The 18,461-nt window shown below is 39.4% G+C and overlaps 3 protein-coding genes across 4 annotated transcripts; 2 read left to right on the top strand and 1 right to left on the bottom strand.

Moving 5' to 3' along the window:
* Nucleotides 1-325: 325 nt before the first annotated feature.
* Nucleotides 326-6,108, bottom strand: LOC135608358 (probable serine/threonine-protein kinase PBL17). Its single transcript, XM_065101160.1, has 6 exons — nucleotides 5,849-6,108; nucleotides 3,866-4,191; nucleotides 2,929-3,064; nucleotides 1,952-2,088; nucleotides 1,313-1,436; nucleotides 326-1,054 (listed from the first exon to the last, which is right to left on the bottom strand). The coding sequence occupies exons 1-6, from the start codon at nucleotides 5,877-5,879 to the stop codon at nucleotides 459-461; spliced, it is 1,350 nt and encodes a 449-aa protein (XP_064957232.1). The 5' UTR covers nucleotides 5,880-6,108; the 3' UTR covers nucleotides 326-458.
* A 2,711-nt stretch (nucleotides 6,109-8,819) lies between these two features.
* Nucleotides 8,820-14,617, top strand: LOC103978630 (transcription termination factor MTERF2, chloroplastic). Of its 2 annotated transcripts, XM_009394477.3 has the most exons (7): nucleotides 8,820-9,523; nucleotides 10,427-10,564; nucleotides 10,669-10,915; nucleotides 11,566-11,675; nucleotides 12,435-12,617; nucleotides 12,934-13,151; nucleotides 13,857-14,617. In XM_009394477.3, exons 1-7 carry the CDS (start codon nucleotides 8,945-8,947, stop codon nucleotides 14,203-14,205), a joined length of 1,824 nt encoding a protein of 607 aa, XP_009392752.2. In that variant the 5' UTR covers nucleotides 8,820-8,944; the 3' UTR covers nucleotides 14,206-14,617. The 2 variants fall into 2 exon arrangements, with proteins under 2 accessions (XP_009392752.2, XP_064957233.1); XM_065101161.1 differs by lacking the exon at nucleotides 12,934-13,151 and having other exon boundaries at nucleotides 8,821-9,523.
* Nucleotides 14,618-15,593: 976 nt separating this feature from the next.
* LOC135607627 (putative disease resistance protein RGA3) lies at nucleotides 15,594-17,012 on the top strand. Its single transcript, XM_065099580.1, has one exon. It carries the CDS (start codon nucleotides 15,594-15,596, stop codon nucleotides 17,010-17,012), a length of 1,419 nt encoding a protein of 472 aa, XP_064955652.1.
* The last annotated feature ends 1,449 nt before the right edge of the window (nucleotides 17,013-18,461 follow it).

Consider the following 18,461-nt stretch of genomic DNA (forward strand, 5'->3'; position numbering starts at 1 on the left):
ACTCCACGAATAAATTAGGGCCCTTTTTTATGCATATATTTGGCTTCTTTAGTTTCTTGTTTTATAAAAACAAAATTATATCTGATAAATTAAATATTTTTTATTTCTTGTTTTATATTTGGCTTTCTTTGTTTTTTTTTAAATAATCAATTTTATACATTTCCAAGGGAGAAGAGAAAAAAAAAAATCAAGATTCCATCAAGATCTTTACCAATTAGCTAGTTGATATCTTCAATAACATCAACACCATCGAATTCCTGTATCTTAGTGATGATTGTTGCAATTCCATGTCAGAATATATCTGAGATTCACAAAAACAGCCTACTTCAAATAGTTGGAGGTCATAAATTTCCATAAAAAATTTCATATATGTCTGATCTCATGTTATATTCCTAGATTTAAATGACAGATTCTAGAGGAAAGGAAAAAAGAAGAAATACAATTTATACGTCGTCTGCTCAATAGGCAGGTGGCCTTGGAATTCTGTCATGATCGATTGATCTTCTACTTGGCTCATGTCTCTCAGACTCAGGTGAAGGACTGTACTGACTGAACTCCACCGGCGGTGGCTCACTGTTGCTTCTGCCATTTCCAAGCTTCTTTCTTCCCTTGGCATGCACATTTGATCCATTCTCTCCATTCTCGCTGGAGTTCTTTTCTAAATGGTCACTCGCAATCTCTTTTGGAGCCTCATAGAGAGTCACAGCAGCTTCACTGCTCTGAAACAGGATGCCTTCCCAGTTCTCAGGCAGGTCTTGAAGGCTCTCAAGCGACTCGAGTACTTGGTTCATTGTTGGCCTCCCTTTCGGGTTCTGGCTCAGGCATCGATATGCTAAACTAGCCACATCTGTTGCAACTCTGTTAGAATATTGCCCTTCCATTCTTGGATCCAAGATCTTTAGCAACTTCCGACCATTGATCAGGAGTGGTCGAGCCCACTCAACGAGGTTCTGGTGTCTGCTGGGCCTGCTCTTGTCCATTGCCCTTCTCCCTAAAAGCATCTCCAGCAATACAACTCCAAATCCGTAAACATCACTCCTTGCAGTTAAATGGCCTGGAATAAATGAAAGAAGTTATTAATTTAAGCTATACGCCCTAAAATAGAGGTAAAGTTGCTCAGAAACATGGGTTTTCTTTAGAGAAAAGGAATAGAGAACCAGAAAGAGTCACCTACTGCAAGGCATCTAGAGAAATATACAAAACGACATGTAACCGCTACACATTTGAGACACTCGATAGAAAGTGGCTAGTAGCGCTTAATTATCTGCACTCCCTTTTGCATAAAGTTGGGATTGTGGTTTGAGAAGCTCACCAGTCATTATATACTCGGGAGCCGCATATCCATATGTACCAACGACCCGAGTGGAAACGTGAGTTTGGTCACCTGTAGGCCCCTCTTTTGCAAGGCCAAAGTCTGAGAGCTTTGCATTGTAATCCTGCAAAGTGAATCCAAGAATTAGACAATTGATGAGAAACAACTATGTTTTCATGATTTCTATATTTTCAGGTTATGAAAAACATATAAATGACCTTTCACAGTATGGGCATGCTTCAAAAGGGTATCCTTAATATTATTATACGATGGAGTTCCTTATTTACTTGTTTTCATTGATTCAGTAACCACTTTTGTTGCTCACATACTGGACATTTGCAATTTTCTTTTTCAAATAATAAGTATGCATATTTTTTTGAATGGAACAGACTCATTATTTAGAAATTGATGAGTTCACACTGAATGAAATCTTTTTTATGTAAGTAATTGTGCTCTTAACCATATAACAGATTTATCTAATTTTGCCAATGTTATGGCCATAAAATTTATGGACTACAAATATATATAGGAACTTAATAATCTGTAACCGAGTTGTGTTTGCTAAATATAATAATGATAATGCAGATAGCTCTAGGGAATTTAAATATCCAGTCCAATGGTGCAGGAAGAGATACAAACTTCATCCAGTAAGATATTTGATGTCTTGAAGTCACGATAAATGATTGATCTTTCAGCTGCATGAAGAAAGGCTAGTCCTTTTGCAGCACCAAGGGCAATTTTCATTCGAGTAGACCATGGCATTGTAAGACAAACCCCTGTCAAGAAGGTAGAAATATTTCAGACACACACAATGAATATAGAAAGTTACCAAGTTGCAAAGTTGTTTTTAGTGTATTGTCTTATACTTAATCATTGTATATTTTAGAAACTTATGTTTATTATATGGGAAATTAGATAGGGGCAATTGTGCTCATAAGCAAAAGGCAACAACTCATCATGTACAATTCCCAATACTTGCTAATTGTGCCCCTAGCTTACTACTTACCCACCGGTTTACTTGTCACTTAGTAACTAGGAAGGATAAAGGATTAATTATTATTAATTGTTAGCCACATATGAGGATAACAAGATAGATTTATGTTATTATTAAAAAATATAAGAAAAAAATTATTTGAATATATGAAAAAACTTGAGGATAGATGAGATCTTTTTCATAATTCTTTCATACATAAAGATATCTAGATGTATAAGTAGGTTATTCCAGATTAGTGGTTCCAGGGGAAAGAGTCCATAAACAATTATAAACTACTAACATTGCTCTTAACAGAGCCCAGTGGCAGGAAGGAATGATATGATGAAGATAGTTAGTAGTTACAATTAATTGCTCTTGTTATACAAAGGCATAATAAACAAATCCATGCATATATACAAAAGGTACATATATCCCAGCAATATCTAGTTTCTAGAAATAAAGTCTTCCTTCTTCATAATAGATTAAAAAATTATTTATCTGTTGTCAAAAACGAAAAATGAAGTTATAATGGATAGATGGCCACAAATGACCATTTACTAAATTCCACAAACTCAGATATTAATATTTTTATACAATAACTAGTTAAGTATTGTAATGATATTCATGTCAGAGAAGTACTTACGTCGGAATAGGTGCTTGTCAAGGCTGCCAGAAGCCATATACTCATAAACTAGCAGCCTGTGATCACCTTCACAGCAGTAACCAATAAGTTTGACAAGATTGGGATGACTAAGTTGCCCCAGATAGTTTACTTCTGCCTGAAAAACCCAAAAAGTAACTCATTTAATTAGTATTCTAGATGGATCACAGAGGTATTGGAAAAGGAATCCATCTTTGGTAATCATATGGCTGTCCAAATTTCTATTATAGGGTTTTGTCACAGGATACTAAGCATCTTGGACTTCCAAATAAACTGATATATGGATATATCTTATAATAGAGGAGCTGACCAAGACAAAACTTGGTATTAGTTTACTACACATGTCATGTACTCCTGAATTTTAAGTTGAGATGGAGCCAAAGGGGGACCAACAACGATTTCTCTTGACAGTAATGCCTCTCTGGATTTCCATAAGATGTCTAAATAAGGTAACATAAATTACATCTTGGAAGATACCATGGTTACTTGAAGAAATTTCATATTCCCATACATCTTTAGATATCTGCTTTGAGGGATGAACATCCCTTTAAGCCTAAAGTCAAAGAAGAGCAAATATGTAATATATATTTCCCAAAGAACGATAAAAGTGTTTCCAACTTATACAATCAGTGATATTGCCATTAAATAACATAATCATGATCTGCAGAATGCAACCGTTTGTTGTGTAGGTGACTTCATTTTATATAAGTTGAGGGTGTTTACAGCATTAACTCAACTACATACAAGAGGATGAAATAGATAAGACCTTAGGTGTAATCTCCACACCATTTTTCAGACAACTTGTTTTTCACTACAATTGCCAACTCATACATGGTGCAGTGAAGAAAATTTCATGCTGATAGAAAAAATATCACAAATTTGGCTTATAAATATTGAAAAAGTACAAGGGAGAAATTACCAGCCACTCCTTGTCTCCCTGCAAGCCATCTGACTTGAGCTCTTTCACAGCAACTTGGATGGTTTCAGAACCTGGCCTGACACTCTCATCAATAACACCTTTATATACAACCCCAAAGCCACCCTCTCCAAGAACCTGATCTGGCCGGAAATTCTTGGTAGCAGCTCTCAATTCACTATACGTGAATATATTGACATTTCCATATCCAGATATCAGCCGCAGATCATCCACATCCTTCGGAGGGGCTAATGCACTTATAACATTATTTTGAGATGTATCATTATTCTCGTCAGGATACAGCGATGCAGTTGCTTTACCGATTTCAACTGGCAACATTGATGATAAATCAGGTACAAACATATAGTTGCTTTAACAACAACTCTCATTTAATATGGATACAAACTGGACTACCAACACATAATAGAGTTGCAAGACCATTTATTATTGATTTATAGTAAGGATATTTATATCCAAATTTGTACCATAGCGACAGTGAACACAACAAGGACAGTACCTTCCAGGCACAACAAGTTTCAACCTGTGCTGACTTTGTTAATTTCAGCACCCATTCTTTAGATCTTATTGTTTGTTCTTCTTAGATTTTGAGCTATGATTACTCTGTCAGAAGAAATATGGATATCTTATTATGATGGGCGAGCAGGGAAATATGTTTATTAGAAAATAATGAAAGAAAAGTAGTTAACAAGCCTATCTTCATCATAGCAAGTTTTTTTTTCCCCCTCTAAAAAGTATAAACACAGCCCATGCAACGCAAAGATATATCTTTCTTTGTTTTAACATGGTTTTTCAATAACGCAAATGGGTTATGGTATAGATGGAGAGTTCTGCCAATTGATTGACTTGCAATATTGCTTACAATTTCTTCCAATTCGACCAGGTCGCCATGAGCAGGATTCTGACCAAAACATAATTGACAGATCTAAAATGTAGACCTCAGTAAAGGTGGTGGGAATATTATTGGTTTTACTGAAAGGTCACAAATTCAAACCCAAGTTATGTCGATAAGAAACCTTTGTTCTGGCATCTCAAGATGCATTCAGAGAACATCAAAATACAACGAAGAAACCACCACGATAATAACCACAGCAAAAAATGCATAGTCATTTTTAGTCAAAGCAAAGTCTCTCCCTTGACGTGTTCCTAAAAAGACATTATTCCCATGCATTATGGCATTCTAGACGTACGAAATTCTCACAGGATCCTTAGGAAGCATAACAGGTCCATATTTTTGGTCCCCCTCAAGCTCATGAAAACTATTACCCTAAGATATAGCAAATCATAGGTATCCTGATGCACGAGCTTGATATCCACATTCCTAAGAACGCTGTCCAGTAAATGCACACAATTCTTATAACCTTCATAAAAGAAAGTATGGAAGTACCACAAACGTAAACAAATATTTGGTTAGACTATCACATTGCACTTGGGATATGCAAATCCCTAAAACAAAATTTTACAGCAAGATGCAGAAATTGATGCAAAATTTTGCCTCGAATCCTAACATAGATACACCTGCAGCTGATAGAACAGTGAAGAGACAAATGCCCTCTTCTACACAACCAAGGAAATGCAACCTGAATCAAGACCAACTAGTGATACTCTTGCACGACCATACCTCATCCCACGTCAAGATGCTAAGACGCTTTCACTTCTGACTTTTTTCCCCAAAATCTGAGTTTGACCTATTCATACACCTGGTGAACCTAAAGATCCACTAATCGGGACAATGCGATCAACCACAGTGCTTCATTCCACATGGGACGAGCTAAAATTCCACCAAGCAGCATAAATTTGCAATCTTGAACAAAAACCATTCAGCTCAATCTAAACCCAAACAAACAAATCTCGCTAGAAACACTCAAAATCGTCAGTCAACGAGAAAGCCCTCGCAGCTCCTTCCTCCACTACGGTTAAAGTTCCAGCATCTAGGGGATGTAAGAAAGAAGAAGAGAAGAAGCTTACTTTGCTCCTCCAAAGACATGCAAGCCCCCATCGCTGTCGGATCAGGTCCGAAGCGTCTCAAGAGTTCATCGACGCCGATCTCCCGCGGTCCGCCGGCGAAAAGATCGGATCCGCGTCGGCGAGCTCGGGATCGAGGAATTGCCGGATCAAGAATGAGATCTTAAGAAGCTTCAAAGTAAGAAAAATGAGATCCTCCTTTGGAAGGAAGAAAAAGGGGGCATTTTTCCTTGATTCTTCTTATCATTAATTATAATTCGAGTTCTGGTGTTCATAGTGGTTTATCGGAAGGTATAAATAGTCGCCCGAATCGGGTAAAAGCTTATTCACCGGCGGACTCCGTTTACGACAATGCCCTCGTGATAATGCCAATATTACGATAGGACCATCCTATTAATCACTGTGGCTGACTATTATTGACGGTTAACTTAGAAAGCATAAATCACATTAAATATCCTGGAAAATCTCATTATGAGTAAACGAAGAATATTAAGGATACTGAAATGGCATATTCACTTTCATTAAGGTTCAGAATCCAATGCATCAAATAATATAGCTTGAGCTTTAGGTAATGAATGCTTTCCTCCATCTGAGCTTCTTATACAACTCTGAGTAGTACCACAATGAATCCAGAAAAACATAGTTTACTCACCTTCTGGTTTCAGCTTTTAAGACAAACTTGAGACCCTCATATTTGTTTATCCATTTGATCATCTCAAATAATTCCTTCTTTTCAATCAAGAAATAGTTTCCCTTTACTGATCAAGATTCAGTTTACTGTCTCTTGTCAAATGTATCTCCTAATCATCTGAGAAATGCTACAACAAAACAAGGGAAACAGTAGTTGAATGCATGCAGCTTAACAAAGCTTCTCATATTGGCACTGCAGCTATCTATGCATTGATCTCACCATATTGTATGTATATGTATATGTATATACTCGAAGGGTCTTTTAGGGAGATAGGGTTCACCAAAGAAATTATGGGTTGCAGACACGTCCATTGCATCTAGAGCTTGAGATCTGCACATAAAGACTTGACTGCAAAGGCTTATGTGTGCGGTGGGAAAAGCTTTGACATGCACACCCACCCAAATGCAAGGGAAAGGGACGGGGGGGAAGATGACGACAGGCTTTGTCCGACTTCCATGGATTCAACGCTTGCAAACTGTAGCCGAGACTTGTGAATGGATCATGAGCTCATGGGAAGGTCGGCCATGGTGGTGAGTGGGGTCGTCGCGAAGCTTCCTAATGCTTCTCGGTCGTCAGCGTTGTTTCCAGGTGAGGTTGGTGAGAGCTCGACAGCAGCGGAGGGAGACGGCAAAGACCTCATCGGCCCATGCACTGCACGACTGCTTCGATTCCTTGATCATCAATGGAGATATGTCATGTCTTGCATGCATCTGTCTTCCTCCTCTAATTATTTCTTGCTTGCTCGTTTAAGGCAGCCTTAAAACTTTGTATCCATTTGTTGAACACTTTTGCAGTTTTCTAAATCAATCTCGTATGTACATATAATTCAGAAGAACATACGAGTGCATATAACTCATTCATAGTATACATTCAAGAGTTCAAATTAAAGGGTACTAACTAAATAGGGTCAATATTCATAAATATACTATAGAAAGACTCAGTATTTAAGTTGTGAGAACCTTTTTAATCCTTAATAGTTGAACTATTCTCTAAACTCTCTCTATTTTAATTTGGATTGGCAAAAGGCATTCGTGTTGATCTCTACTTCATACTTGGAGATAGAGATGACAATGGATTAACCTTGTTCTTGTGACATCAATTCTATCTTACCTACTTGTCGATTTCAACTTACAAAATGCAATGCGGAAGATGCAGCGGTCAAAGGTTTGATGAGCGACATGCAATAACACGTAAACGCGTTAAGACCGATCGTCTTCTTCCCATCTCCTCTCTCCTTCAACCTGTCTTTTCTCAGTCCATTTCACAAGTCTTCAACCACAAACCTGTGTCTGAAACCAAAGCCGACTTGGTCGTCTCCCTCACTGCTCCACATAGCTTCACCGAGGACCATTTCAGCTGCCGCGTTTGGCTTCTTCTAGAAATCATTAGCTGTAGCCCATTGGTGGCGAGCTTCTATCGGAGGGACCAAGCTGACTTCTGCACACAAAAACGAAGAACAAGAGAAGGCAAATGAAAGCTGTACTAGCATAGTTCCGAAGAAGATGACCTGCCGATGCGAGCAACATCTCCACACATCCCAATCCAATTCCACGGAAAAGTTTGATGTGAAAGGAGAATCAAGTAAACGTAGTTGTCTCAGAGTCTATCGTGATTGCCACAGGTGGTTGTCTCAAAGGAAAATTTGTATGTGGAATGACAATTATAACTTATGCATGTATAAGATGCGTAATTAATATATAGGTTATATAGCTTATGATTTATAGTACATATTATTAATGTAAGCATCTATTTGATTATGTATTTTATATTGTAAATAAACAAACGTATATATATATATATATATATATATATATATATATATATATATATATATAACTTAAATAAAAAAGTAAAATGAGTTCCAAAGGGAAAATTTTTTATTCCTTTGAAAAATTAATAAGTAGAATCTCATATTGAAACTAAGTCAACAAAAGAATAAATGCACATATTGGATTCCTTTGTGCATGAAAAACTCTGATCTTCTCAAAATAATTGAAGGGAACATAAATATAATAGTTCAATAAGCATTTTTGTTTTAGCACAAGTTTCATATCGAAGATCCGTGATAGAATGCGGATCAAACATCCGGATCCAATAAGCTTATCGAATTTAGAACAAGAATTTATCTTGATATTTTAAATCGGATTCGGGTGTGTCAAGTCATATTGGCGGCCAATTAACGCATCAAAAAATGGACCCGGATTCTACCTTTCTGGGCTCCACCTGTTTCGTTCACTACGAATCTAGTTGACGGTCGGGAACGAGTGCGGAGTGGATCCGCGCGCACCTTCTTGCGTGCGCCTGCTTCGTACGATCCATGAGTAACTGCGAGCCACCATCGTCGAGCTGGGTTTTAGAGATTTAGGGATTAGGGTTTCTGCGAGCCCAAGGGAGATGATCGAGAAGCCATGGCTTCGTGGGCTCTCGCCGCTCCCACGACCGTAGTCTCAACTCTCCACCCTTCGATCGATCGCCCTCGCTCGTGGAATGTCGCCTTCGTCCTCTGCCTCGGTTCCATCTCTCCTTCTCCCTTGGTTTCCACCTCCTCTGTCCGCAGCAGCTGGTTCCGGGCCACGCGAGTACGGTTTGCCGCTGCCGAAGACGGGTGGTGTCCGTCTTCGACCTCCGGCTTGCCGGCCGTCGATGAAGCACGGGAAGCCGTGGTCGAGATACTGCGGGAGTTCGGAGCCTCACAGGAGGACTCCGTTTATATCGCCGCCAATTCGCCGTGCTATGTAGAGATGCTCGTGGGGAACGTGCAAGAGCTGGATGAGCTCGGCCTGTGGGGTTCATGGAATAGCGAGATTGTGGAAGAGAACATGGACATGGGTAGCCTTAGTTTCAGGAAGAAGGTGTACTACATGGCCAAAAGTAAGGGAGATAAGGGCGTGCTTCCTTATCTGGAGAGCATTGGCGTCAAACTCTCCTCTGCTTTGCTCATTGCTAGGTATTTGTCCTCGGAGAAGCTTCGTCAGCTGATTGATAAGGTAAGAGCTTCAAATTATGGTAGATGGATGATATAATATGCAAAAAATATATGGTTTTGCGGTAACATCTATCTCATTCGTTTGATGAATTTAGTTGTTAAATGCAAATTAAAATTTGTCAATCATTGTTCTGACGTTTAATGTGCATCATCTTCTACTGTTCTTCCTGTAATTGCTGAGTCTCACCCGGAAGCAACATATGTTTCCATATGATATCATCCAGTACAGAAATAGTCACCATCTGATATCTTCATATTTTTCTTGGTACTGTTTATAGTATCTCATTCTCTTCCTTGAACTTGCTTCTATAATATAGCTTGTCTTTCGTTACTAAATTTCTCGAGCAAGAATAAGAAAAAACTGGTTTTTCTTTTCTTACTTCTTTTGATGCTTAATGATAAACAATTCTAGAATGACCTAAAGGTCACGATATCAAATAGTTGGGACAATTTCTCCTGCTTTTATTGCTCTGGAGTCAAGTATCATTAGTAGTGAAAATAATGCATATTTGGGATCATCAATTATTCCATCGTCTGGTCTCAGGAAGCGTCATATTACATGGGACATAATATTACTATCCATGAATTCCATAAGGGGAGTCATGAACTGGAAGAAAGTGAATTCATGACTTTCATCGCCTGGTTGCCATTTCAAATGTTTCAACTATGTTTCGGACAACGCCGTTGTCACCTTGTTCAGCATATGTTGTTACTGCTATTTTATTGTTCCATTTCCAATATCACTGTTGTTTCCTGTGATTTGTATTACCGTTTTCTTTATCTCACCTCACTTTCACTTCCTATTATTAAACAAACACATTCTTTTGCTAGTAGCGATTTGATTACACCATTATAACGTTTATGAATTTAACCACACACGTCCTTTTTGTGGATTTGCTTGTAGGTCAATTTTGTGAGTGGAATTTTGTTTCCAAGCAGTATTAATAAGGCACTTATCGGAAGAAATGCTAGACGAATGATGATGTACCTATCGATTCCTGTGGATGAGGATGTTCAGAGCACTTTGTCCTTTTTTGAAAAAGTGTGTAATATTAAATGTTACTCTTTTACTTATCTGGGTTGTAGCATTGTACATCTTTGTTGTATTGAATGCTTTATAGCATTTGTGACAAATATTTCATGCAGATGGAGGCAAGACATGGAGGTCTAAGTATGTTAGGTCACAAAGATGCCTCATTTCCCTATCTGGTCGAATCATTTCCAAAGCTTCTTTTGTGCTCTGTAGAAGACCATTTTAAACTGTTGGTTGGCTTTCTTGAACTTCTTGGTGTTCCTGAAGCAGGCATTGCGACTATACTATTGTCATTCCCCCCTATCATTTTCTGTGATATTGAGAAAGAAATCAAGCCTAAACTGTGTGCATTTAGCAAAGGTAACCTAACGAATGTATCAAAAGATATGTCCTTTAGTGGTTTAGATATTTATTTCAGTTTACTTGTCAGTAGTTGACTGGATAATCATTCTGTTGAAGGATAACCAGGGAATACTATCGTGCTTTGGAAGTTTGTATTTTGTTGGATAATTTGTTTTATTGAACCTTGGGAAACATGCTTTTGTCACAGTAATGCCAGTTTTAATTATGCAACCACTCGTATGCATATGGGTTTGGTCATCATGCATCATTCTATTTTGATTCGTGCATGCCTCGAAATCTTAAGTTAAGCTGGGATAGATATTTTTTTACTAGTGGAGTCTACTTACTACTTAGAATTAAATTGTGTTTAAATTGTTCTAGGTATTTGTGAAAAGCATTTGTAAATTTACAACTCAAATCAGCGGATGCTTCATAAGCCTTTAGTAGTAGGTGCCGGAACCTTTATAGTATTATAGAGATTAGAATCTTAAGTAGTAGGTTTATTTGTAATTATTCTAATATTATTTCTAATGATATTATATAATTTTAGGAAACTGAACTTTCACTAATATTTCTTCCTCATCAGCGTACTTGAACAACTGAGTTTTGTAGTAAGATTCTATCATGGAGTCTTTAAAACCATTTTCATGTCTCATTGTTCTAGGCAGGTTTCGAAGAAAAAGATATTGCAAAGATGCTGATGAAATATCCATGGATTCTTTCAACCAGTATTCAGGAGAATTATGAGAAGATACTGGCTTTCTTCAATGAAAAGAAGGTAGAGCCCATCTATTCAAGTTACATCAATGTTTAAGTTGACCATAATACCATGTCAGAGTGGATTATTTTTGGATATTGCAAGACTTATATGCAATTGTTGGCCAAGAAAGCTAAGTTTACATAAATCCTAGTCGCATATGCTATATGCATTTTTTAGCAGTCATTGCTTAGTCATGCATCATGGCCTGCTCGCTGAAACTCGTTTGCAACTGATAAGTATTCAGATTTTTTGACATATTTTCATTACATTAGTTGAAAACTGTACATATTTCAACACACACGATGCATCTTCTTTATTATAGCATACTTATCTTGCAACACACTTTTGCTTGTATTATATGTATTTCAAGATTCCCCCATCCATGCACTATTGTTATCCACATTAACTACTATCACAATACACTAATGAGAACACTCAAAAGCTATAAACAGACATTTAAGTTTTTTCTGTTGCAACCAAATAGCATTTATGCATGCAATGCATCTACTTCTTGGCCATTTTTAGTTAGTCAATTCTACTACTTTTGGTATATAACATTTGCAAAGTCATGCACCATATATTAAGTGGAATCTCCTACTCAAAAGTTGCCACCTTGATTGATGAGGTTCATGTAACTTTCTGACCAACTTTATTATTCTTATTCATCTGATGCAAAAGTCATGAATTTTGAAATATATTCATTGTATAGGTGGTTTGTTGGTTCATAATCTTGGAGTGTTAATATATTTAACAAAACCTGATATCACTTTACTTCAGGCTCCAAAATCAAGTGTCGACCTCGCAATTAGGAGTTGGCCACATATATTGGGTTGTTCGGCCACAAAGATGAAGTCAATGGTGGAGCAATTTAATGAATTTGGTGTTAAGAAGAAGATGCTGGTTCCAGTTATTACCTCTAGCCCACAGCTCCTACTGAAGAAACCTAAAGAATTTCAAGAGGTATCAAATTGATTTTTTATATAATTGCTAATTTTTTAAAAATATATGGTTTTCTGTTGCTTATCTATGAAGCATTAATATGGATACTGTACATCGGTTAATGTATGTAGTTCTGTTGCATTGGCATTAATAACATAGCATATGCTGCATTAGCATTAATAACGTCGTTCTGTACATTGCTTATTGTGCTGCATTAGCATTAATAACATACCAGATGCTTCAAAACATCAATTAAATTATATTAACTTACCTAAAATTTAGATTTGTGCTTTAATTTGTGTTAGCTAATTAGTTTTCTCTCTCTCTCTCCTCCTAGGTAGTATCATTTATGGAAGAAATTGGTTTTGATAGCAAAAACATTGGTAGGATTTTATGTCGCTGTCCGGAAATATTTGCTTCTAGTATTGACAACACCTTGAGAAAGAAAGTCAATTTCCTTGCTGATTTTGGTGTCTCAAGAGACTGTCTTCTTCGGGTTGTCAGAAAATATCCAGAAATGCTACTTTTGGATACTGATAACACTTTACTTCCCAGGTATAGCAATGAATATTTCCACCCAGATGTGGGTTTTAACATGTTTATTCATTCTTTCATAACCATTTTTTGCTGGGTTGTTTTCCTTCCTCTTGGTGGTTTGCATAATACATTACCTACTTAAATGCTGGCTTTGCATCCCAACATGAAAGGCAAAATGAAAAATCCTTTCAGCGGCTTGTTTATTTAAACATTCATCACATTCTGAGCAGGAATACATAGTTTGCTTGTCATTAGCGTGGACTTTGCCTGAAACATACCAGTATCGTAAGACATGCTAATGTTCCCCATTTTAGTGTAATACCAACCTTTTAAAACAAAAGAAAAAGTTGTGTAGGCACGCTCATAACACAGCCCAAACTTAAATAGCATTTTCATGTCAGCCAGAAATATGTGTGTCATTCAGTCTTACATGGTCTAGGCCAGAGCTTCCTGACATTTATTTTTTCTGCTTATGTGAATTATCAGCAAGGGAGGATGTCTAGTTTTTCTCAGGAAACATAGATTAATCACCTAAGTAATACTTCTCAGGAAACATAGACTAATCAACTAAGTAATATAGAATAATAACTTTTACATGTTTATTTTCACTTTGTGTGCACTTAATTCCACTCACACTGACAATTCTGTATGTACCTCCCCAGTAACAATGCTATATAGCAGTTGGTGGGATATCTGCTCATCTTGATTTGTGATGCATTGCAGGATGATCTTTCTTATGAGGGTTGGGCTGTCTAAGAGGGAAGTATGCTCCATGATCTGTAGATTTTCTCCTATACTGGGCTATAGCATTGAAATGGTTCTGAAACCAAAGCTTGATTTCCTCTTAAGAACCATGAAGAAGCCACTCAAGGAAATTGTCGAATACCCAAGGTACTTCAGCTACTCACTGGACAAGAAGATAAAACCCAGATTCTGGGTGATTCAGAGTAGAAAACTCGAATGTAGTTTGAAGGACATGTTGTCTAAGAACGACGATGAGTTTGCACAAGAATATATGGGGATTGGAAGATTACTAGTGGTGCCCTCGGTTCCACCCAAAGATGGTTCATAGAAGAAAGATGTGAAACCATTTAGGAATCAATTCCAAAGTGCATGATTATTCTCATTTATATGACAAAGGCAAAGCTGGATCTGTACTGCTAGTTCCATGTGATATGACTATGAACATTAACAGCCACATCCAGTATTTCTATGGGTACAAGTCATCAAAAGGGGTGAAACCTGTTCTCCACTATCAAAGCTAAGGCAACTGAATATATATCAACATCACAGTGTGTTATATGTTCACAGAGAGATTTGGTACTGTTCCAAATAAGATCTACCATGTCTGAAGAGTTGATGATGTGGAATCTGTGGGTTATGGCTTTATTTCTTGAGCCTTTTATGTTTTTCCCACATTTTGCATGTATCAACTGCAGATGTTTATAGCTTTGTGCTTATGAATGCAGAGCATTGATGTGAAATTCTAGTTATTATTACGAAATAACTTCTCACCCATATATCCCTCTATGCTCGAAAATTTTCATATATATGATTGTAAATTTAAGGTTAGCATATATATATATATAATATTTGCTTGAAAAATAATTATGCTTTATTCTGTGTCATTATTCTTTAAAGTTATTTTAGATAATGCTTGCTTTAAACTTGATGATGTCTTATTTTGTGTCGCTTTTCTTTTGAGTTCCTTTAGGATTGTGTTTGCGTACTAATGCTTTATTTTGTGCCATTATTCATTATGTTCGTTCAAGCTAATGCTTGCTTTAAATTGGTGTTATATTGTTCTTTATCGGTTGTGTATTGGCATTATACCAGACGAGGTTACGGGAATTATCCATTATAGAGTATATATTGTACTGTCTTATATTATCAAGTGGGGTACCCATCATATACTAACTATTAGTGATCTTGTTGCTGACATATTATCTGTTAGTGATCTTGTTTGTCTGTCAGGTTTATAGGTTGGTTTAAACTGTTGATCAGTATGACAAACCTTAATGTATACATAATATCTTTTACTTGAAATTGTTAGATGTTTGTATGTTATTCCTGTCATGTGTGGAAATTAATTTTCAACTAGATAGAAGTAAGTGTGAAGAAATTATAATTTGATGGAGAATAAAATATACTCGCGTTTGTTCTGTCTTCCACCCTTTTCCCTCCACATCTCCATTAATGTCTTTTCTTTAGTTGGTAGGATGACACTAACTTTATTTTTTGTTTTTTTGTAATAATACTGTGAAAGACGACAGAGGCCGCATTTGGATTTGAATATAAAAGACACTCTTGTGTTGTTCGTCCAGCTAATAATAGTATTTTTCTTTTAGAGAGAAAAAAAAGAAGAGTTTATGCAGGTATAACTTTGCAACCCTACTCACCCTTGCCTTGGCTGCCACAAGACTTTGGGAGAGAGCTACTCTACTCCCACTCTGATCAAAGATGGCCGTTGTTCTTGATGCCTTCATCTCCGGGCTGGTCGGTACGTTGAAGGACATGGCTAAAGAGGAGGTGGACTTGCTGTTGGGCGTCCCCGGGGAGACCAAAAAGCTCCAACGCTCTCTCCGCAAGATCCACTCTGTCCTTCGCGACGCCGAGAAGCGGCGGATCGAGGACGAGGACGTCAACGACTGGCTGATGGAGCTCAAGGACTTCATGTACGACCCCGACGACCTCCTCGACGAGTGCGGGATGGAGGCCCAGAGGTGGACTCCTCGTGAGTCCGATCCGAAGCCGTCCACCTTGTGCGGATTTCCCATCTTTGCTTGCTTTCGCGAGGTCAAGTTCAGACATGAGGTGGGCGTCAAAATCAAGGATCTCAACGATCGGCTGGAAGAGATCTCGGCCCGAAGGTCCAAGCTGCAACTCCATGTGTCTGCGGCGGAACCAAGGGTGGTTCCTCGAGTTAGTCGCATAACTTCCCCCGTGATGGAGTCTGACATGGTTGGCGAGCGGCTGGAGGAGGACTCCAAGGCACTGGTGGAGCAGCTGACAAAGCAAGATCCGAGTAAGAACGTGGTGGTGCTGGTAATTGTGGGGATCGGTGGCATCGGAAAGACCACCTTCGCTCAGAAGGTGTTCAATGATGGTAAAATCAAAGCCAGATTCCGCACCACCATCTGGGTGTGCGTGTCCCAAGAGTTCAGCGAGACGGATCTTCTCGGAAATATCATCGAAGGTGCTGGTGGAAAATATAATAGAGAACAGAGCAGGAGTCTGCTGGAGCCCTTGGTGGCGGGTCTACTGAGAGGGAACAAGTTCTTGCTGGTGTTGGATGATGTTTGGGATGCTCAGATCTGGGACGACTTGCTCCGCAATCCTTTGCAGGGAGGAGCAGCAGGCAGCAGGGTGCTGGTTACAACTAGAAACGCAGGGATCGCGAGGCAAATGAGGGCGGCCCATGTCCACGAGATGAAGCTGCTGCCTCCGGAGGATGGCTGGTCCCTCCTGTGCAAGAAGGCGACGATGAATGCAGAGGAGGAAAGGGATGCCCAAGATCTCAAGGACATAGGCATGAAGATTGTTGAGAAATGCGGAGGGCTTCCCCTGGTCATCAAGACCATCGGAGGGGTCCTCCGCGATAGAGGACTCAACAGAAATGCGTGGGAGGAAGTTCTCCGCAGCGCCGCATGGTCACGGACCGGGCTTCCCGACGGTGGGCACGGAGCACTGTATCTGAGCTACCAACCTTCCGGCCCATCTCAAGCGATGCTTTCTCTACTGTGTCTTATTGCGCGAAAACTATGCGTTCCACATGTCGGACATCGTCAGATTATGGATAGCCGAGAGGTTTGTCGAAGCACGAGGAGATGTCACTTTGGTGGAAACAGGGGAGCAATATCCAAGAGAGCTGCTTCATAGGAGCCTTCTACAATCGGAGTCTTACGGTCTGGACTACGATGAGTCTTCCATGATGCATGACCTGCTAAGATGGCTCGGCCATTTCCTATCGAGAGATGAGAGCTTGTTCATTAGTGACGTGCTGGAGAACTGCTGCCGCCCCAATGACCACTAAGCTCCCGTCTCTTGTCAAGAAATGGCCGAGTGATCGCAGCAGGTCATACATGGTGCAGCTCCAGCCGACGTACAGATGGTGGGGGTCGGGTTGTAGTAGGCTCCTCCGAATCAGCTCTCTGAAATATTCCTCCCCTGTTGCCTCCAACGTGAGATCGCCTTCTTCGTGGACAAACCCCTGGGCTATCCACAGCTGGACCATGCATGCCCTGACGAACGCGTAGTCTTCACGGAATAAGGCGCAGTAGAGAAAGCACTGCTTGGGCCGGCAAGTCCTCGTAGCTCAGATACAGAGCTCCGTGGACGCCTTCGGGTACGCCGGTTTGTGACCACGCGACGCTGCGGAGAACTTCCTCCCATGTCCTTCTGCTGAGTTCTTTCGTGCAGAGGACTTCTCCGATGGTCTTGATGGCCAGGGGAAGTCCTTGGCATTTCTCAACGATCTTCAAGCCGATGTCTTTGAGATTTTGGGCATCCCTTTCCTCGTCTGCGTTCGTCGTGGCCTTCCTGCACAGCAGGGACCAGCAATCCTCAGGGGGCAGTAGACTCACTCTGTGGACGTGGACCGCCTTCATTTGCTTCGTGATCCCTTCGTTTCTTGTGGTCACCAGCACCCTGCTCCTCGCAAAGGATTGCGGAGCAAGTCGACCCAGATCTCAGCCCTCCACACATCATCCAACACCAGCAAGAACTTGTTCCCTTTCAGGAGACCCTCCACCATGGGCTCGAGCAAAGTCCGGCTCTGTGCTCCACCGTGACTTCCCCCGGCGCTGGTGACGATATCCCTGAGAAGATCCGTCTCCGTGAACTCTTGGGACACGAACACCATACGAAGGTGAATGTGAAGGACACAGATATGTTAGAAATTGTACCTTCTTGGAGGATTTCATTAAGCAATAGTGTTTTCTGTTCTAACCACTTTAAGATAAAAGAAAAGAAAAAGAGAAAAAAAGGAGGATCGGCTTTGTGTTCTGTTCTTGAGTGGATGATCAGAATCTGAATTGATGGTACCAAATAGCAAGTTCTTGATTCTCAATAATGGACAGAAAGAAAAGATGAGGCAGATTAGGCTTCAAATAAATGAAATTTTCTTCAAATGATTGTGCTGAGTCCTGTGTTTCATCACTGTGGTCAAACCCCCTTTTGTTTCTCTCTCTTGGAGCTGAAAGAACACAATGGAAACCAAATCAAAGTGGAGGAAGTTGAGGCCCTCTAACACATTGGATCCAATCTTTAGATAGAGAGTGGACAGAGATAAGTAGGATATCACATACCTTTCTTCCTTAAATAGATCAG

This window comes from Musa acuminata, chromosome BXJ2-3 (assembly GCF_036884655.1).
Source record: "Musa acuminata AAA Group cultivar baxijiao chromosome BXJ2-3, Cavendish_Baxijiao_AAA, whole genome shotgun sequence".
Taxonomy (NCBI): Eukaryota; Viridiplantae; Streptophyta; class Magnoliopsida; order Zingiberales; family Musaceae; genus Musa; species Musa acuminata.

Bases quoted from the DNA above. Each gene is read 5' to 3' on its own strand.
- LOC135608358 (XM_065101160.1), bottom strand. From the start codon at position 5,879: ATGGGGGCTTGCATGTCTTTGGAGGAGCAAA. The intron at 4,192-5,848 runs GTAAGCTTCTTC...CAATGTTGCCAG, and splicing joins CATGTCTTTGGAGGAGCAAA to TTGAAATCGGTAAAGCAACT. The intron at 2,089-2,928 runs GTAAGTACTTCT...CCTTCTTGACAG, and splicing joins TGACAAGCACCTATTCCGAC to GGGTTTGTCTTACAATGCCA.
- LOC103978630 (XM_009394477.3), top strand. From the start codon at position 8,945: ATGGCTTCGTGGGCTCTCGCCGCTCCCACGACCGTAGTCTCAACTCTC. The intron at 9,524-10,426 runs GTAAGAGCTTCA...ATTTGCTTGTAG, and splicing joins TTCGTCAGCTGATTGATAAG to GTCAATTTTGTGAGTGGAAT. The intron at 10,565-10,668 runs GTGTGTAATATT...TATTTCATGCAG, and splicing joins CTTTGTCCTTTTTTGAAAAA to ATGGAGGCAAGACATGGAGG.
- LOC135607627 (XM_065099580.1), top strand. From the start codon at position 15,594: ATGGCCGTTGTTCTTGATGCCTTCATCTCCGGGCTGGTCGGTACGTTG.